This window comes from Pteropus medius, unplaced genomic scaffold (genome assembly GCF_902729225.1).
Source record: "Pteropus medius unplaced genomic scaffold, Ma_sr-lr_union100, whole genome shotgun sequence".
Classification (NCBI taxonomy): Eukaryota; Metazoa; Chordata; class Mammalia; order Chiroptera; family Pteropodidae; genus Pteropus; species Pteropus medius.
The window spans coordinates 32495387-32511794 of NW_024344378.1; the positions used below are offsets into that span (position 1 = coordinate 32495387).

The following is a 16408-nucleotide window of genomic DNA, read 5'->3' on the forward strand; positions in this document are numbered from 1 at the left end:
GAATTGTTTATTATAAAGTATAAGATGAAAAGGAAAAGTTCCTATTTATAATTACCTACTGTAATTTCAATAAATATTGTTGCTATTTGAAATTAAATGTAATTACTGTGTGGTCAAATTAAGTGTCATTGAAAGTATTTTCTTTAGTCATAAATTTTCTCGAACATCAGTAATGTTTGATGTTTTCACTATCCTCTACATGTCTTGAAATTCCTCCTTTCCTTTGGCTAACAGGCCATCATTACACATGTTAACTATTCTTTTCCATGGTCCCTTCAGTGGCTGTTTCTTTCTCTCATTCACTAAATGAAGGGCTTCTCCAAACTCAGTCCTTTGCTCTTTTCTCCTGCCAGTCTCTCAAAGAGACATGCCTAGATGGCCCTGGAGGCTCATTAATTCTTTTCTGAGAGATAAATGTGTAAGTAGGTCATTGGATCAGTGTTGGTTCAATGGAGCTAAATTGCCTCTCCCTGGTACAAGTTGCTTAGCTTCATCAGCTCCCCTGCTTTAGGATGTTTCCTTGACCAGGAAGCTCCCGTTGTTACATGGTCAATGCATTTTTCCTTACCTCACTTCCAAATTCCCTTTTCAAAATGTAGAGTAGTAGTATTTAAAGTCTGCTACTTTTAGCTCTTTTTATGGTGTGTTTGGGTATGTACCAATTAGGTTCTTCTCTCTATGGGTTAGGGAAGCGTAAGAGATGCTTTTTTTTCTTTGATGCCTTTCTGCTTGATTTCCCAAATTAAACTTCACTTTATGTTTATATCATGTGATGCTAGTGGCCTTCTGCATAACAGTTCTTTGGCTTAAGTAATCATTTTATGTGATTTCTTCCAAAATCTCTATGCCCAATTCTGAATATCTTTCAAATTTTCAGTTTCTTATTTCCAACTATATTCCTGATTTCTGTTACCTAGGATCAAAAGTATAAAATTATCTTTGTTTTATTCCTTTCTCTTCATCTCCAGTCATCAATTCTCATCAACTTTTCTTTTGTATATGTCCTATATTTTCCCCATCTCACTGGCTATATTGATCATTCTATGTGTTAACTTGACTGAACTAAGGGAAGCCCAGATAGCTGGTGAAATATTATTTTTGAGTGCATCTGTGAGGGTATTTGGGATTTGAATCAGTAGACTGAGTAGAGAAGGTCACCCTTACCAATGTGGGTGGGCATCATCCAATTTGTTGAGGGCCTAAATAGTAAGTACAAAAAAGTGGAGAAACAACAAATGTGCTCTCTGCTTGAGGTTGACAATCCATCTTCTTCTGCCCTCTGACATTGGCATTCTTGGTTCTTGGACCTTCACACAGACTAGGGCTTACACTATTTCCATTCACTCTCCTGGTTCTCAGGCCATTGAACTTAGACTGAAATTATACCAGCAACTTTCTTGGGCCTCCAACTTCCAGACAGCCAGTCATGGTCATGGCACTTTTTAAGTCTCTGTAATCATGTGAACCAATCCATCAAAATAAATTTATCTATATCTATGTCCATGTCTGTCAATTTATCTATCATCTCTCTATCATCACTCTCTTTCTCTCTTTCTCTATCTCTCATCTATCTATCATCTATATATCTATCATTATCATCTATTATCTATCTATCAAACCTATCAGTTCTATTCATCTGGAGAACCCTAAAATACTAGCCCAATGCTTATTCAGGCATAGACTATTCTTTTAATCTTTATTCTTTCTCTTTCCACACTATCCTACACAATGGACTAAACTTTGTCATGTTATTTCTCTCCCTAAAAATAATCTGCAAGCACATCTTCTCTGCATTTGTATTTCAAATAATTGTGAAAAAATTAAAGCTGAAAACATACAGGTAGCATCCTATACACTCAGATTTCCTTTTTCTATTTCCAGATATCTTAATTCTGTAAATTTGAGGAAAAGAAGTACAAAAAAAAATTTTAAACAACCACCTCAAGTGATTAACATTAGGTAATTCAAAAACCATATTTTGAGAAACACTGCTTTATGATGTTTCTTTTACTTATCTGTCTCTCATTTCTGTTCTTCATGAATTCATTGGTAGCATTATGCTGCTCACTGTTCTCTGAATTCACCTTGTAAATTCCTTTCCCCAAGCCTTTTCTTCTAATTTTCTCCCTCAATCCTTTCTCATTCCTCTTCTACCTACCCTAATCAGAATCGATTGCATTAAACAAGACCACTTATTGCTTCAAATAACATTTCCACATCCTTCATGAATCAAGAAGCTATTTAATTCACTGCAGCATTTATTTTCTTTACACCCAAACCATGCATGTCTGTTTGTTTCTCTTATTGCAATTGGCCACATACTTCTTTGGTGTTACTATTTATTTTTATGCTTAAGCATCATAGCTTCTCCACTAGAATATAAATTCTTTGAAGACAATGATGTCATCTTACTTATCCCCTTACCTAACTCAGAAAAATTCTGATACTTATCAAGTACTCAATATATCATTTAATGAAAGTAATGTTTCAGGAGCCACATGACAGAAAACAGATTCATATTACATGTATTTCAAAAATAAAAGAAGCATAGTTGTTGCAAGTAAAATAAAAACTTAAAAAGTATTAGCCTGTAAGAAAGGTTTCATATTTGCATACACATACAAACACATATAATAATTACTTGGTTTACTTTATTCTTATAAATATCTCAATGTGTCCATTAATATAATTTAGGATAGTTTTTTCTAAAAATAAGATATATACCTTTCCTGCATAATTAAATAAGAAATAAAGTCCAAGTCTTGTATCTCTTATGTAAATTATCTTGATGCTACATAATCGTAAGAATACTAGCATTAGTCAAAGATTAATAATACAAGAGGACCCGCAAAGCCTTTGTCAATCCATGTAATGTAATCAAGGATAATGAGTAATATCTGATCTCAGAATCAAAAACAGCACAATCTCAGTATCCTATGTTGTACATATATTTACTATTTTTATCCTTGAAAGAAGCAGTTCTGTTATTTGGCCATATATCTAGCATTTTATTATAATTTCTTATGTTTAATTCATAAAATGTCTTTGTAAATGTAATACAATTCATAATCACTGAGAAGAGTTATACAATGATGTTTCTACTAATTAGTCTAGGTCAGAATTACACAAATTTTGGCCAAAGTCAATCATAACAAGCTCTAAGAGTAAATACAATATGCTTTTTGTATATAAATATTAAACATCAAATGGTAAAGTTCAACAGAGCAATAGATAACGTGACAGCATTTCTTTAATAGAAAACATCAGAGCATGCACTGCGGGGTGAAAAAAAATAATTTTCCTTATACTTTCTAAGGTCTTCTGGCTGGACTAAAATCAAATTAACATGGGAAATTAATAGGACAAAATGACCAAATTTACTATACACGTAAATATAAGAGTTCCATAAGAATATGAGACCAGATGACAGATTAGGCAGTTAAGGATTATATGACATCTTGGGCTAAGAAGAAGAGGGGAGTTGTGGTTTGGGACTTCAAAGGGCAGGACAGCAATTCACATGGAGATGGAAAATCAAATGTTTGATAAACAAATGTTTGTTAGGCAGTCTTTTAAAATGGGACACAGAGAAGACTTTGATCAAATGGGCATTGCTGGTTTCTCCCTATCATACCTAGTTCATATTAAATTATAGGTATCTATGATAATAGCACCCTTCATGGAGCTGGTACTCTAACTTCCTTTAGGCAGTTATGGGGAAGTTCAGAAGTTTTTCCTGAATCTTTATTTTCTTAAAAATAGCCAGCTTAAAATAATCAGTACCCCAAAAGACATATTCTGGGATGCCAAATTCTGCTTCCCCTCAGCATCAAACATAATTTACTAGTTAAATTATCTATTGTGTAGGCAAAGGAGTATTCACCATTTTCCCCTGAAATATATCTTCTCTATCTCCATGCTATTACCTATACTATTTTTCCTTCAGGATCCATCTCAAATTGTATCTCCTCTGAGATCACCTACATAGTACTTGTGCTCCTGAGATGGAAAAAGCAATACGAAATTGGATAATATTATCTCCTTGCCTTTGAGAACTCATAGGCCAGATGTATTTGTTTCCCATGATACAATGAATGATTAAGGAAAGTTTCAAAAATGGGATGATGTTTAAGCTGAGCCTTGTAAAGTAGGAGTTTATCTGTGAAACAATGAAGAAAGGACATTTTAGAGGTAATAGTGCAAGCAAAGATAGCAAGGTATAGTTCCTTGAGATTAAAGGAAAATGATCAGTGTGGAAATTGAGAAACACAGTAACCTAGGAAATGCCAAGCAAAACAAGATCAAGCAGCTCACTGAAGATGAGTGAGAAAATGAAACCTCTGAAGGTTCATTCTGTTTATATTTCTACTGTATGGTTCTTTCCCCTATATTTTATTCTATTACATAAACATAATGTTGAAATTTATTTTTTGCCTTATTAATGAAAAGCTTTTTTTTATTTCCTTAGCATATTCAACCAAAAAATTCAGCAGCTTGTTAAGGATGGTCAAAATAAAATATGTCACTGAGAGAAAAGAATGTTCACTTTTCATTTGTTATGAGGTAAAAATAAATAAAATGAATCTAACAGCTATACTAAATCTTTAGCAAAATATTAAAAATACTAGTGCTGTCTTATTTTATAATGAAAACCTGACCTTGATTATATAACAATAGATTTCAAAGAGTCAGTTACTGCATTCATAAACAATATGAATGATTAATATATTTAGGAGAAAATTCTGATAATTTTCTTCCATATTTTTAATGGTTAAAATTAATTTTATACTTACGTTATACAAAAAAATGGCTTCAGTTTTCCATTTATGGAAATGTTGCTATTTCTGTAATGCGTTTGATTTAACGAGTTTCAGCTCTTCTGTGCATAGTTTTATGTGCACAGTGACTTAGAAAATGGCAAGCAAAACAAGATCGGGAATCCCACTGAAGCTGAGAAAATGAAATTTCTGAAGATTTGTCCTATTCACATTCCTTCCTTCTATGTGGTTCTTTCCCACATATTTAATAAGGTATAGTTTGCCTCTATTGAAATGGGAGTTTTCTACCATGAATGGGTATTATGCTCAGTAAAATAACTCAGACAGTGAAAGACAAATACCATATGATTTCACTTATATGTGAAATTAAAAAATAAAATAATAATTAACAAACAAAACAGAAACAGGTTCATAGACACAGAGAACATTTTGATGATTGCCAGATGGGAGGAGTTTTGGGGGAAATGTGTGAATGGAGGGAAGGGATCAAAAAGTACAAATTGGTAGTTACAAAATAGTTATGGGGATGCAAAGTAGAGCAAAAGGAATATAGTCACTAATATTGTAATAATTATGTATGTGTCAGAGGGGTACTAGATTTATCAGGGTGATCGAGTCAAAAATTATGTAAATGTTTAATCACTATGTAGCACACCTAAAACTAATATAATGTTGTATGTCACATATAATTGAAATATTAAAAAAAATTCTTAATAAATGGGAGTTTCCAATTGCATAGTTCTGGGGCTTTATTATCAATTAAATGATTACTGGTCCTAGAAACAGAATATAAGGTTGCAAAAATATCTGTGAACTAGTGAATGATATCTATTTTGAATTTCAAATTAAATTCAGACTAAAACAGCTAAGACAAAATTAAATTATTAACTATATTAATTAAACAGATGTTCCTAAGAATGGAAAAAAATATAACTCCTAAGTTTTGGCCCCATTGTTTACTCTTAGTATAAGTTAATGAAAACCAGTTTATTAATTCCTTGATTCTTAAATATTTTAATTGTAATTATACATGGAAGCCATATAAAATGTTTTCCTCATGAAACATAATTTTCCTCATATTACATTTGAAGAAATATATATTATACTCTATAGTCTAATTAAGAAAGGCAAATCACACATCACTGTCACCTGTTCAATAAATCAGTTTTGAGAATACTCCAATGCATTTGGATTCACAAATGTATTAATAAAATTCCATTTTAAAATTACATTTTCAACTAAGCTATTTTTCACAATTGAATCATTTTCTTGGAGAGATAAATTTGTTTTATTAAAAATGTAATTTTCTTATCTGTATATATAAGACGCCTAGAATATTTGAGAAAAAAAATCACAAAGGACATTATGGTATCAGTTTTCATAAAGTAATATCTAAGTTTTAAAGTAATAAAGTTTGAATAGAGTTTCTAAAACTGTGGCCATATATTTATATTAGAAATATAAGGCCTTGAACATACCTGGAATATTAGGACTGAAAAAATAACATAACATTCTGCAATGTTGTTGTTCAAGTTATACGAGGAATGCTTTTGTAAGTCAGTTAAACATGAGCAAGGAGTCATTAGCATTATTTGTCACAGACTTTCTGTTTGGAACTAGAAAAGCCAAGAAAAATGAAATGTATTACACATTGTATCCTAAAACATAAAATAAAATCAATAGCATTTGAGTTGTTATATCATCAGTTTAAGGTTTGTCTTAATTGTCTTGTCTTTTATTCCTGATTGAAAGGTTAGTTATTGGATCAAAACACAATGACATATTTATAGAAAGCTATTGTTTTTTTCTTCTACACTTAATGATAATTATCATATTACCATAAAAAAAACTTGCACTTCAATTATAGCACTCCATAAATCAAACTGAGCTATAAAGATGCGTATTATTGCTTTTGTTCTACAGAAAAATATAAGAATGTGGATGATTTTGTGGCAGTAATATTGATATGTTTCTGTGAAAGTTCTTCTGAACACAAGTTCCTTGACAACTTTTCAGGACCAATAACATTCTGTCCTGAACCCAGGAGAGATTGAGTTGGTCTGGGGAGACAGAGATCGTAGACAGGAACAAAAGAGAATTCATAATTTTGAAATAACATATTCAAAACATTAATGCATTCACATTTATCTTTCATTCATAGAATGAAGATAATTATTTGATCAAAAATAATGAGGGCCAAAAAAACATGAGAGCCAAAGAAGAAATTATGGATATCTGACAGAATGGGACCAGTAGAAGAAAAATAAAAACTGAGAATCTGGAAGACCAGAGGGTTTGTGGTGAAGGACTGAGAAATCAATCTCACTTCCCAGCTATATTGGAGGGAGAGAATCCTCTAAAGCTCTTCAGAGTCCCTGTCATATCAAGCACTGGGAGGCAGCTCCTAAACACATTCCCATAATTAAGACATTTTACTGGCTCCATCTGTTGTAATGACTACCTAAATCATGACAATGAAAAAATGATGTCTGCTATGGCATAGGAAGCATAGGTGGTATATATGTTGCATATTTGCATACTATTAGCCTGATATTCGAACCCTTCATAATCTGGCCTTAATTTTCCAGACTCACTAATTCACTGAACAAAATTTTATTGAGTATATTCATGTGCTGTGCATTTTAAGCTATTGGGATATATCAATACACATAGACAGAAAATTCTGCCCTCATGGAGTTTAAATTCATAAAAAATGTTGTGACTATATTCTACTTTCTAGCCACACTGAAATATCAGTATGCTTAATATAGACATATGAAATATAATCATAAGTCTATTTTTTTTTCTTTTCTACTATCTCCTATATTCTGCTGATTCGAGATAGTCTTTTCTTCTGCTGTCAAATGAAAGCTCAAGAAATCCCATGAGTACTTAAAAATGTGGTTCTAGTTAATAGAAAGCACTGTGATCATGATAAGTTTTAAAAACAAAAGATTCTCTAATTCAACATATCAGTCAATATTTCAAATTTCATTTAATGGTAAATTTTTTCCCTTTCTCAGCTAAAATGTGTTCTTGGAAAGTCTACTGCCTTTAGAGAAGAGATAAAAGACTTCCTTTTTCTCTATTCATCATCTCCTTGCTGTTTACTAGAAGCAGCTTTTTTAACTCAGATTGCCATCATCTGCAGTTGGAAACTGAGGAGAAAAAATTGGTAAGATAGGGAGGAAAGTTCCAAATTAAATATTACTCTTGTGAAATGGTTGAACATACTTTGGGTCAGACTGGTGTTTAAAGAGACATCATCCATGGGACACTTTCAGCACTGGAGTATTCTCCTTCAGCAAATTGATTTTTGCCTTTGCTGCAGCCTCCGTCCCACTCAGCTGCTCAGTAGGGGCAGCCTCACGTTCTCGCCCCGTCCTACCTTCTGCCGTTGGAAGATGATTTATTAGATTTCTCCCTAGTTGTATGGCTTGTTCATCTAGATCCCAAATGATTTTCCTTGGCGTGTGTTCTTTGTTTCTGTCACAACTTTGATTTGGCTGCCAGAGGGATGAACAGAGCCTATATCATCCATGCCATTCTCCCTCGCTGCGCCCTCGCCTCGCCTTTTGGAAAAATTGCTCTTTAAAAATGCTTTCTGTTAACTTGGACTATTTTATTCACAATTCATTTATTCACTTCATCATGTATTTATTATTTTGCCCCCTACTTCTAAATATGATTAATGGAGTTTAAAAGATAAAAGCCAGTAGTTAGGAAAGGGAAAAAGTATATCTAGAAGCCCTGGAATAATAAAAAAAAAATGCAGTCCAGTGAAAACTTAATCCTAAACTTAGTAATAGCTAACACAGTGTGAAAAATCAGAAGGCTACATAGTTCCCATTCTTTCAAACTCATCGACTGTGAAACAATTCCAGTGATTCAATAAATATTTCAAATATCCTTTGGTTAAAGTTTGCATTTAGATATCTGAGCAAATTTATCAAGGCGACAATGTAATATTTGAATCTTCCAGTGTCCTCCTTCATTACAAACAGACCGAGATTTTGATACTAAAATATTGGAGACAGTAAACCTTGGGCCTTTTATAGTTCTATACATCTTTCTGAGTGTGCCAAAGTGGCAATGTCCTGACCATTTTTCACTTGGGACACAGGAATAGCTATGCAGCTGGCAGTTCTGAAAAGTGAGATACTATTTGTAGGAATGTATCACGTAGTCCAGCAATTTACCTGATCTCCCATTTGACAAACACTTGGTTATGCTTGCTATACAGCAGCAGAATCTCTAAGTATAGAGTTCTTTTGTGGTGTACTCCACTCATGAGCAGGTTTTATCTGGCCCTACAATTTGCCTGTGAAGTTTGAGGCTTAGAGAGCTGCATCACTATGCTGATCACTATGCTGATACACCTGCTAGTATTTTTGTTGTGATTAAAGTCCTTCATTTCTGCCCAAGATTCTTTTATTTTTTATCAAGATCTATGGACATTTAGAGGGCTAGATTATTAACCTGTATAGTTATTTCTGTGGAAATTCTCCTGCTTCTAGGTCTCCTCCTCACTATCAAATTTATTTAAGTAGGAAAATATAGCATCAAACCAAAACTCCACAAAAAAACATCTACAATTAAATAAAGCAATAAGCTAACTTCCAAATCATAGAATGCGAATAGTCGTGAAAAACAAATGACATAAACAAAATCTCTATTATATCAGCAAGTATGATGACAAATACTTTTAAGGATGTTCAGGGAAGAATAAGAATTTCTGTTGGTTGTGGGAGCCAGTGAACCTCAAGGTTGACCAGCTGCACAAAATGAAAAGTTACTAAGCTAATATGAAAGCAGTAGCAGGACAAAAGTCCACACACACTAAGGTGAAAATACTGAGAGCAGAATATAAATTAAGCAGGACAAACACAATAGGGCAAAAAAGAAAAAGAAAAACAGAAAAGAAAATTTCTCCCATTAAAGTGGGAGCGCAGAAAAAAGCAAGTGGATTTCTAAAAGTAAAAGGATATATATTTTGAACACTTTACAAAAATAACTAAAACAGGTATTCTAGAGCTGTGAATTAGAAAAGCTACCCTAGCACACCTTCCTTTTTTAAGAGTATAAATAGGCTAATTTTATTTAGTCATGAGTGATGGAAAAGGATCATGGTCAAAGTCACAAAGTAAAAAGAAAATAGCAAGAAAAATAATGGCTGTAAGAAAATGATGTCATTTTTTAAAAAAGATAAAAACTGTACCTTCCTGTTTTGAAACAAGCTAATTTATCTAACAAAGAGAAGTTATAAAAAAAAAAAAACACATCAGAATTAGAAAAAAATCATAAATAAAAAATTTAAATCTAAATGCAATGAATAAATTAGTTTAGACAGAAAGTAATATAAAAAGAGATTCATCACTTATATAATAAGAGTCTCCTAAGATGAAAAACAAATTAAGAAAACAGAGAAAATCATAAAATATAGAATTCAAGGAAACTTTCCTGAAATAGTACTTGAATGGATATATCATATTTATGCAGAAAATGACTCAGCATAGCCAACAGGTAGGTATAGTAAATAAATTATTGGACTTTAAAAAATGTAAACTCTTTGAAAACTAGAAATAAATCCAACACTCATTGAAAAAGGAAACCAGTTTATAGTTATACTTTTTGACCTTAATGCTTTGTAGAAGAAAATGGGGTTATATATTTAAGTCAAAGAAAAAAAATATGAGTCAAGGCTCATATAAAATATCTAGCCAAACAGATTCAATTATAAGGGCCTCCAATAAACTCTAAATAATGCATACGAACATAGCAAATGCTGATCCCATGAGCCTGCTCTGAGGAGTCTACTAGAGCACAAGATACAAATAACTATATGACTGATTATATTATCAATATTAACAGTGATAAAACAATGTTACTTCAAATTAGATGTGCAGGAAAGGTAGAGGTGAAGCAGAAGCATTGCTCACAGTAGAAAATATACAAAAATAGCCAAGAGAAAATAAAAAAGGATTCTAAGCATATTATATAAAGTAAAAGTAAGAATAAGAACAAGAGTCAGCAAACTACAGTCCCTTGGTCAAGTGTGGCCCACGCTTGTTTTAGTAAGTAAAATTTTATTGGAGCACAGTCACATCCATTTGTTTACCTACTGGAGTCCAGCCCACCCTTTTGTTTGCATATTGTCTCTTTCTCCTTTTAAACTACAACCTCAGAATCTAGATTGCTCATAAAACCAAATCTATATCTCAGTAGTCACATTTGGAGTATGAAAGTGAATCAACTTATTATTTTGAAGTCCAGTGACTTAAAAGAAAGAAACATACTTTTTTTCCCTACCTTTACTATGGGAGCAGGACCTCAGGGTTACCAATTATTTGATATGGAGAAGTTCTTTTTTATAGAAATATTTTAGTAAATAAACACAGTATAAATGAAAGGAATTAATAGGTAGGAAATGACTATTGGTGGATGCTATTATCACAAAAGGAGAGTCAAAGGGATTTGATGTACCCCCTTAAAGAAACAGTGCATACACTAGTCCCCCCTTATCTCCGGTTTCACTTTTCATGGTTTCAGTTATCATCATCTGAAAATATGACATGAAAAATTTCAGATATAAGTAATTCAATTAACAATTCATAAGTTTCAAATTGCACGCTGTTCTGAGTAGCATGATAAAAATCTCTCTTCTATCCCACTTAGGACGTGAATCAAACCTTCGTGCAGTGTTTCCACACTGATTCACTCTCTACACATTAGTCACTTAGTAGCCCTCTGGGTTTTCAGATCAACCTCCCTAGTATTGTGGTGCTTGTGTTCAAGTTACCCTTTTTTAATTAATGATGGCCCCAGAGTGCAAGAGTAGTGATGCTAGCAAATTAGATATGCCAAAGAGAAGCCATAAAGTGCTTCCTTTAAGTAAAAAAGTAAAAGTTCCCCACTTCATAATGAAAGAAAACAAACTGTATGCTAAAATCTACAGTAAGAACAAATCTCCTATCCATGAAATTGTGAAGAAGGAGAAAGAAATTTGTCTTAGTTTTGCTATGTTGCACCTCAAACTGAAAGTTACGGCCACAGTGCAGGACAAATGTTTAGTTAAGATGGGAAAGACATTACATTTGTGGGCAGAAGACATGAACCGAAAATGTGTTCCAATTGACAGCAATGTGTTGCACCAGAAAACACTGAGGCTATATGAAGGCATCAGCAAGAGATCTCCTGAAATGAGTAACCACAGTCACATAAGTTTTATTATATTGTTATAATTGTTCTTTTTATTATTAGTTTTTCTTATTACTCTCTTACTGTGCTAATTTATGAATTAAACTTTATCAGAGATATAGATGTATAGGAAAAGAACATAGTACATTCAGGGGTAAGTATTATCTGAGGTTTCAGGCAACTACAAAGGGTCTTGGAAAGTAGGATAAGGAGGACTTATGATTTATTTCTAAAAACAACAACAACAAAAACCTGGATCTAATCAGGACTCCAGATCTAACTACTGATTTATAAGAAATAGAGAAGACAGAGAAAAATATGAAATGAGCCACTGAACATATAGTCATCAATATCTAGACTTCAGAAATCTGGTTTTTTGAACAAGGTGAATAAAAAGAAGTGACAGTGCTGAAGCCTATAGATTAAAAAAGACTTAAAAGACCTACTGACCAATTGCAATATATGGACCTTATTTAAATTCTGATGTGAATAAAATTTTAATATAAATATGACAGGATACTTGTTGATATTAAAGAATTTTTGTTAATTTGGGACAAGTAACAAATGTATTGTAATTAAGTTTTAAGAGTCCTTATATTTAAGAGATACATATTAAAATATTTACAGATGAAATATTGTCTCTGCTCTGCTTCAAAATAATGGAATGAGGGAGCAATTGGAAGTATAGAAAAAATGATTTCCCAGGACTCAATAATGTTGAAGCTGGATAGTTAATATGTGGAAGTTCAGTGTAACAGTATCTGTAATTTTATTTATATTTAAGATGTTCTGTATTAAAATATTAAAGTGTTTTAAATTCTGCTGATGTCAAATTTTGGAAATGAGTTCTAAATTTTTCTATTTTAATTATTAATTTTTATTTAAATATTAAATTCACTTACAGCATAGTTGTAAAACTCATTTTGCAAATGACTTCATTAATAACTTCTTGGTAAGGCATCACAATAATACTTCTTTAATGAATTGAATTTATTCTGTTTATTATCTTTATTCATACGATATGTGGTAGAGCTAAATACCATAGGGCAGCTAATTCTGAAGAAAGGATGAACTTTTAAACAATTAATTAATTAACCTCAATTTACATAATGATCTTATTTGCATAGCTAACGGATTAGGAATTGATTATAGGCCATTAACAGTCATTAATAAATAAAACTGTGTTAGAAACACAAATCTGTATTTCACATTGAAGAGGCAAAGGTTAGTCATGAAATGTTAGTAACAATATTCAAGAATCAGGCATTAAACTAATATTTAGGGTTTAGGATTCTTGAATTTCTGAGAGGATAATTCATGTATTTGCTATTCTGTCTCTCCTCTACATACATAATGGGGCACATAAAAGCCTACATGTGTGCATTAGGTAAATTGTTATTATCCTTAGATTTACACTCAAATTACAGTCATGAGAGCTAGTTGTGTTATATTCATATATGAGAACTATATATATTTTGATTCCTAGAAATCAGAGCTATTTTGTAAAAAATACCAAGTTCTACAACCTAATATTTACCAAAATTTTCTTTTTAAATTTAACTACTCATTTGTTTCAAAGGAAGGTGACAAATATAGTTTTTGATGAACTTTTACATTTATTTTTATTTGCAATAAGGGAGTTTACATAATGTAAATTAGATCTACCCTAACCTTTTGATGCCTTAGATTTTATAAAAAATATAAATGCCTGAAGTTTAAAGATTTTAAAAACTCAAAGAACTGGTGTGTTATTTTTAAACAATTTAATTATGCAAGTGTTGTTTAATCATGCAAGACAACTTAATCCCTTTAATTCTAAAGGCGCACTGTGTATAATCTGATTTTTTTCAACAGATTTTATTGTACCTATGCAACCTTCAACGCTAGATCAGCAAGTGAGATTTGAAGTAAAGGAAAAGAGAGATTTATTTTTAATGATCATCAATTGACCTGAGATGGGAAATTTTACAATTCCTCTTCTGCCGTTTACTCCCACCTTACTCTCCTTTCTCTTCCCGTGGCACTCACATGCATGTGGACACTTGCTCTGGCTCTCTTCTTTTTCCTTTTGCCCCTTCTAAAAATGCTGATTGATGTAGTGTTGTGATAGGATGTCCAGGAATGGACCCCAGAGTAAAAGGTAAATGTTTCAGATCCTGTTTCCCACTTCATGCTTTCTCTGAGCCTCTATTCTACTAATGGTTAAAGTAAATTTGGCTTTCTTAGTTCTCCTAGATTCTAAAAAAGTTGGTGTGATTGTTAAAAAAAAAAAAAATGGATTGCTTAAGTGCAAAGGAGTATTACCTCAACGAATGGAAAAAAGATAGCGTTTATCCCATTATTGGTAATATCTCACAGAATCTGTGCTGGCCCACTTCAGAAATTGGCTTTTACTTGCTTTTCAGTGTGGTTAAAGTATATCAAACTGAAATGTTGAAGAAAGATTTTAGAGTTAAAAACTGAGACTGAATCTTCAACTTTTCATTTACTGACAAGTGTCATTTTTAGAAAATCATTTAACCTTTTCTTATCATGTCTTTGTAAAGTGAAGGTAATGATTTTCATTTCCTAGAAATGGGAGTGAATTAAATATAATGCGACATATACATGTTGATAAGTGTTAGTCACTAATTTTAACATGTGTTTTCCTCATTTCTAAGAAAAGATATAAGTACCAGAAACTGTACAATTCAGGGAATGTCTAGCAGTCATCCACTCATTAACAATATACTACATCCCAGAGAGTTAGCCCGTACCTCACAGCAGAATAAGAATAAAGTTTATTATCTAACATACTCAAATAATGACGGTGTTCTACAAGATTACAAAAAAAGTCTGGAAATAGTGTGTTAATGTCTTGACATTTCAGGAATATGAAATCCTCTCAGCGTTGCCAGCTATCAAAAATTAAAATAAATGGGAAAACATCTCTGAGTGTTCATGATCTTCTTACATTCTTCATTGAGAACTTTTAGACATATGTATTTCTTTAGGCGATGAGCAGAACACCATTGATTTATTGAAAAACCCTTAAATAACGTAACTTACTTTTCGAAGGAACTCGGAGATTGGCGAGGACCACTTCCAGGGAGTCAGCTTGGACTCGAAGCACATAACTTGTCCTTGTTTCATAGTCCAAAGGGGCATTCACATAGATAACACCCGTGATGTTATTAATTCCAAACTTATCTGGAATTAAAATATGATTTCTTGGTCATTTTCTTTATACTACAAGGAAAAATAATTCTCTTTAAAAGGCACTGTGATTTAAAAAACACCTATTTATAATAAGGGTAATGCATAAAAGTAATAAGATGATGGCTTTTGGAAACTATGTTCCAGAAATGATCAACATCAGTGTTATCCTAAGTGCATGCCTTGAAATTCCAGTGTTCTTTTTTTTTTTTTTGAGATTCTCCTTAAAATTAATGTTTCTGTAAGAAATTACATTTAAGAGCAATGCATATTATACTTCTCACCATGGATTCAGATGGCCCTCTACTGTATGAAAAACCTTCAGAAATTCTGTTTTAAAGAAACTCATACAATTTTGTTGTATGAGTACCTCTGAGTAGGTGCCCCTTTCCCCAAATAAATATTTAAAGAAAACCTACTATCCTAACTCATTGGGTGATGTCTTTATTACTCAGATTTAGTGTTTTTTCTTGCTGAAAGATGTGAGGTGGTTTATTGTACAACAAAGTATGGTACTTTATAATCTTATTAGATTATTATACTTTTTATGATGTAATGCATCTTATTATCCTGTATATTCTGCTATGAACACTTGAGGAAAAAACAGATAAATTTATATGTTGGTTATTTCAAAAACATGATTTATTATTTTAAATGTTCATTTTTTAAAAATAAATTTGCTCATATATAATTGAGTGAAGTGCGGGGCGCATTGGTATATTTTATAATATCCTACTTCTTGCATTCCTGGTATCTTTTCTTCACTTCAGTTTTCTCCACAGCATTTATTACTACCCAAATGTTATATATTTATCAGTTTAATAATTTTTATTGTCTTTCTCTTCTTATTGGATGGTAAAATTCTGTGAGGGCAAGGATCTATTTTTTTCATTGCTCTAGCCCTCATGGCTGGGAGAATACTTGGTATGTAATAGATGCTCAATGAACATTTGTTAAGTAAATTAACAAATATTTGTTGAATAAATTGATAAATAAATGAATTGATTGCAAAAAATAGTCATTGTGAGGGAAAGAGGGTAATATCTTTGAAGAAGAGAACTGATAGAATCCCAGAAAGAAAGCATCAGAATAGCCTTTCAGTCAGAATCACCATCTTCCAGTAATTCACTCAAATGAGCAACACAAAGGGAAAGAGAAAAAGCACCCACTATATGTTCTCTAGTCCTTTCAGAAAACATGGAATTGTTCCTTTCGGCCACATACCTGCGAATCTACAA

At 32.2% G+C, this 16408-nt stretch overlaps 1 protein-coding gene across 2 annotated transcripts in view; it reads right to left on the reverse strand.

The window, feature by feature from the left end:
- Positions 1 to 16408, reverse strand: part of PCDH15 (protocadherin related 15) — a 730119-nt gene that overhangs the window by 90172 nt on the left and 623539 nt on the right. For both annotated transcript variants that reach the window (XM_039871826.1, XM_039871827.1), the window contains exon 25: positions 15024 to 15164. In XM_039871826.1, coding sequence (XP_039727760.1) covers positions 15024 to 15164 — 141 coding nt within the window. The remainder of the gene's footprint in view (positions 1 to 15023; positions 15165 to 16408) is intronic.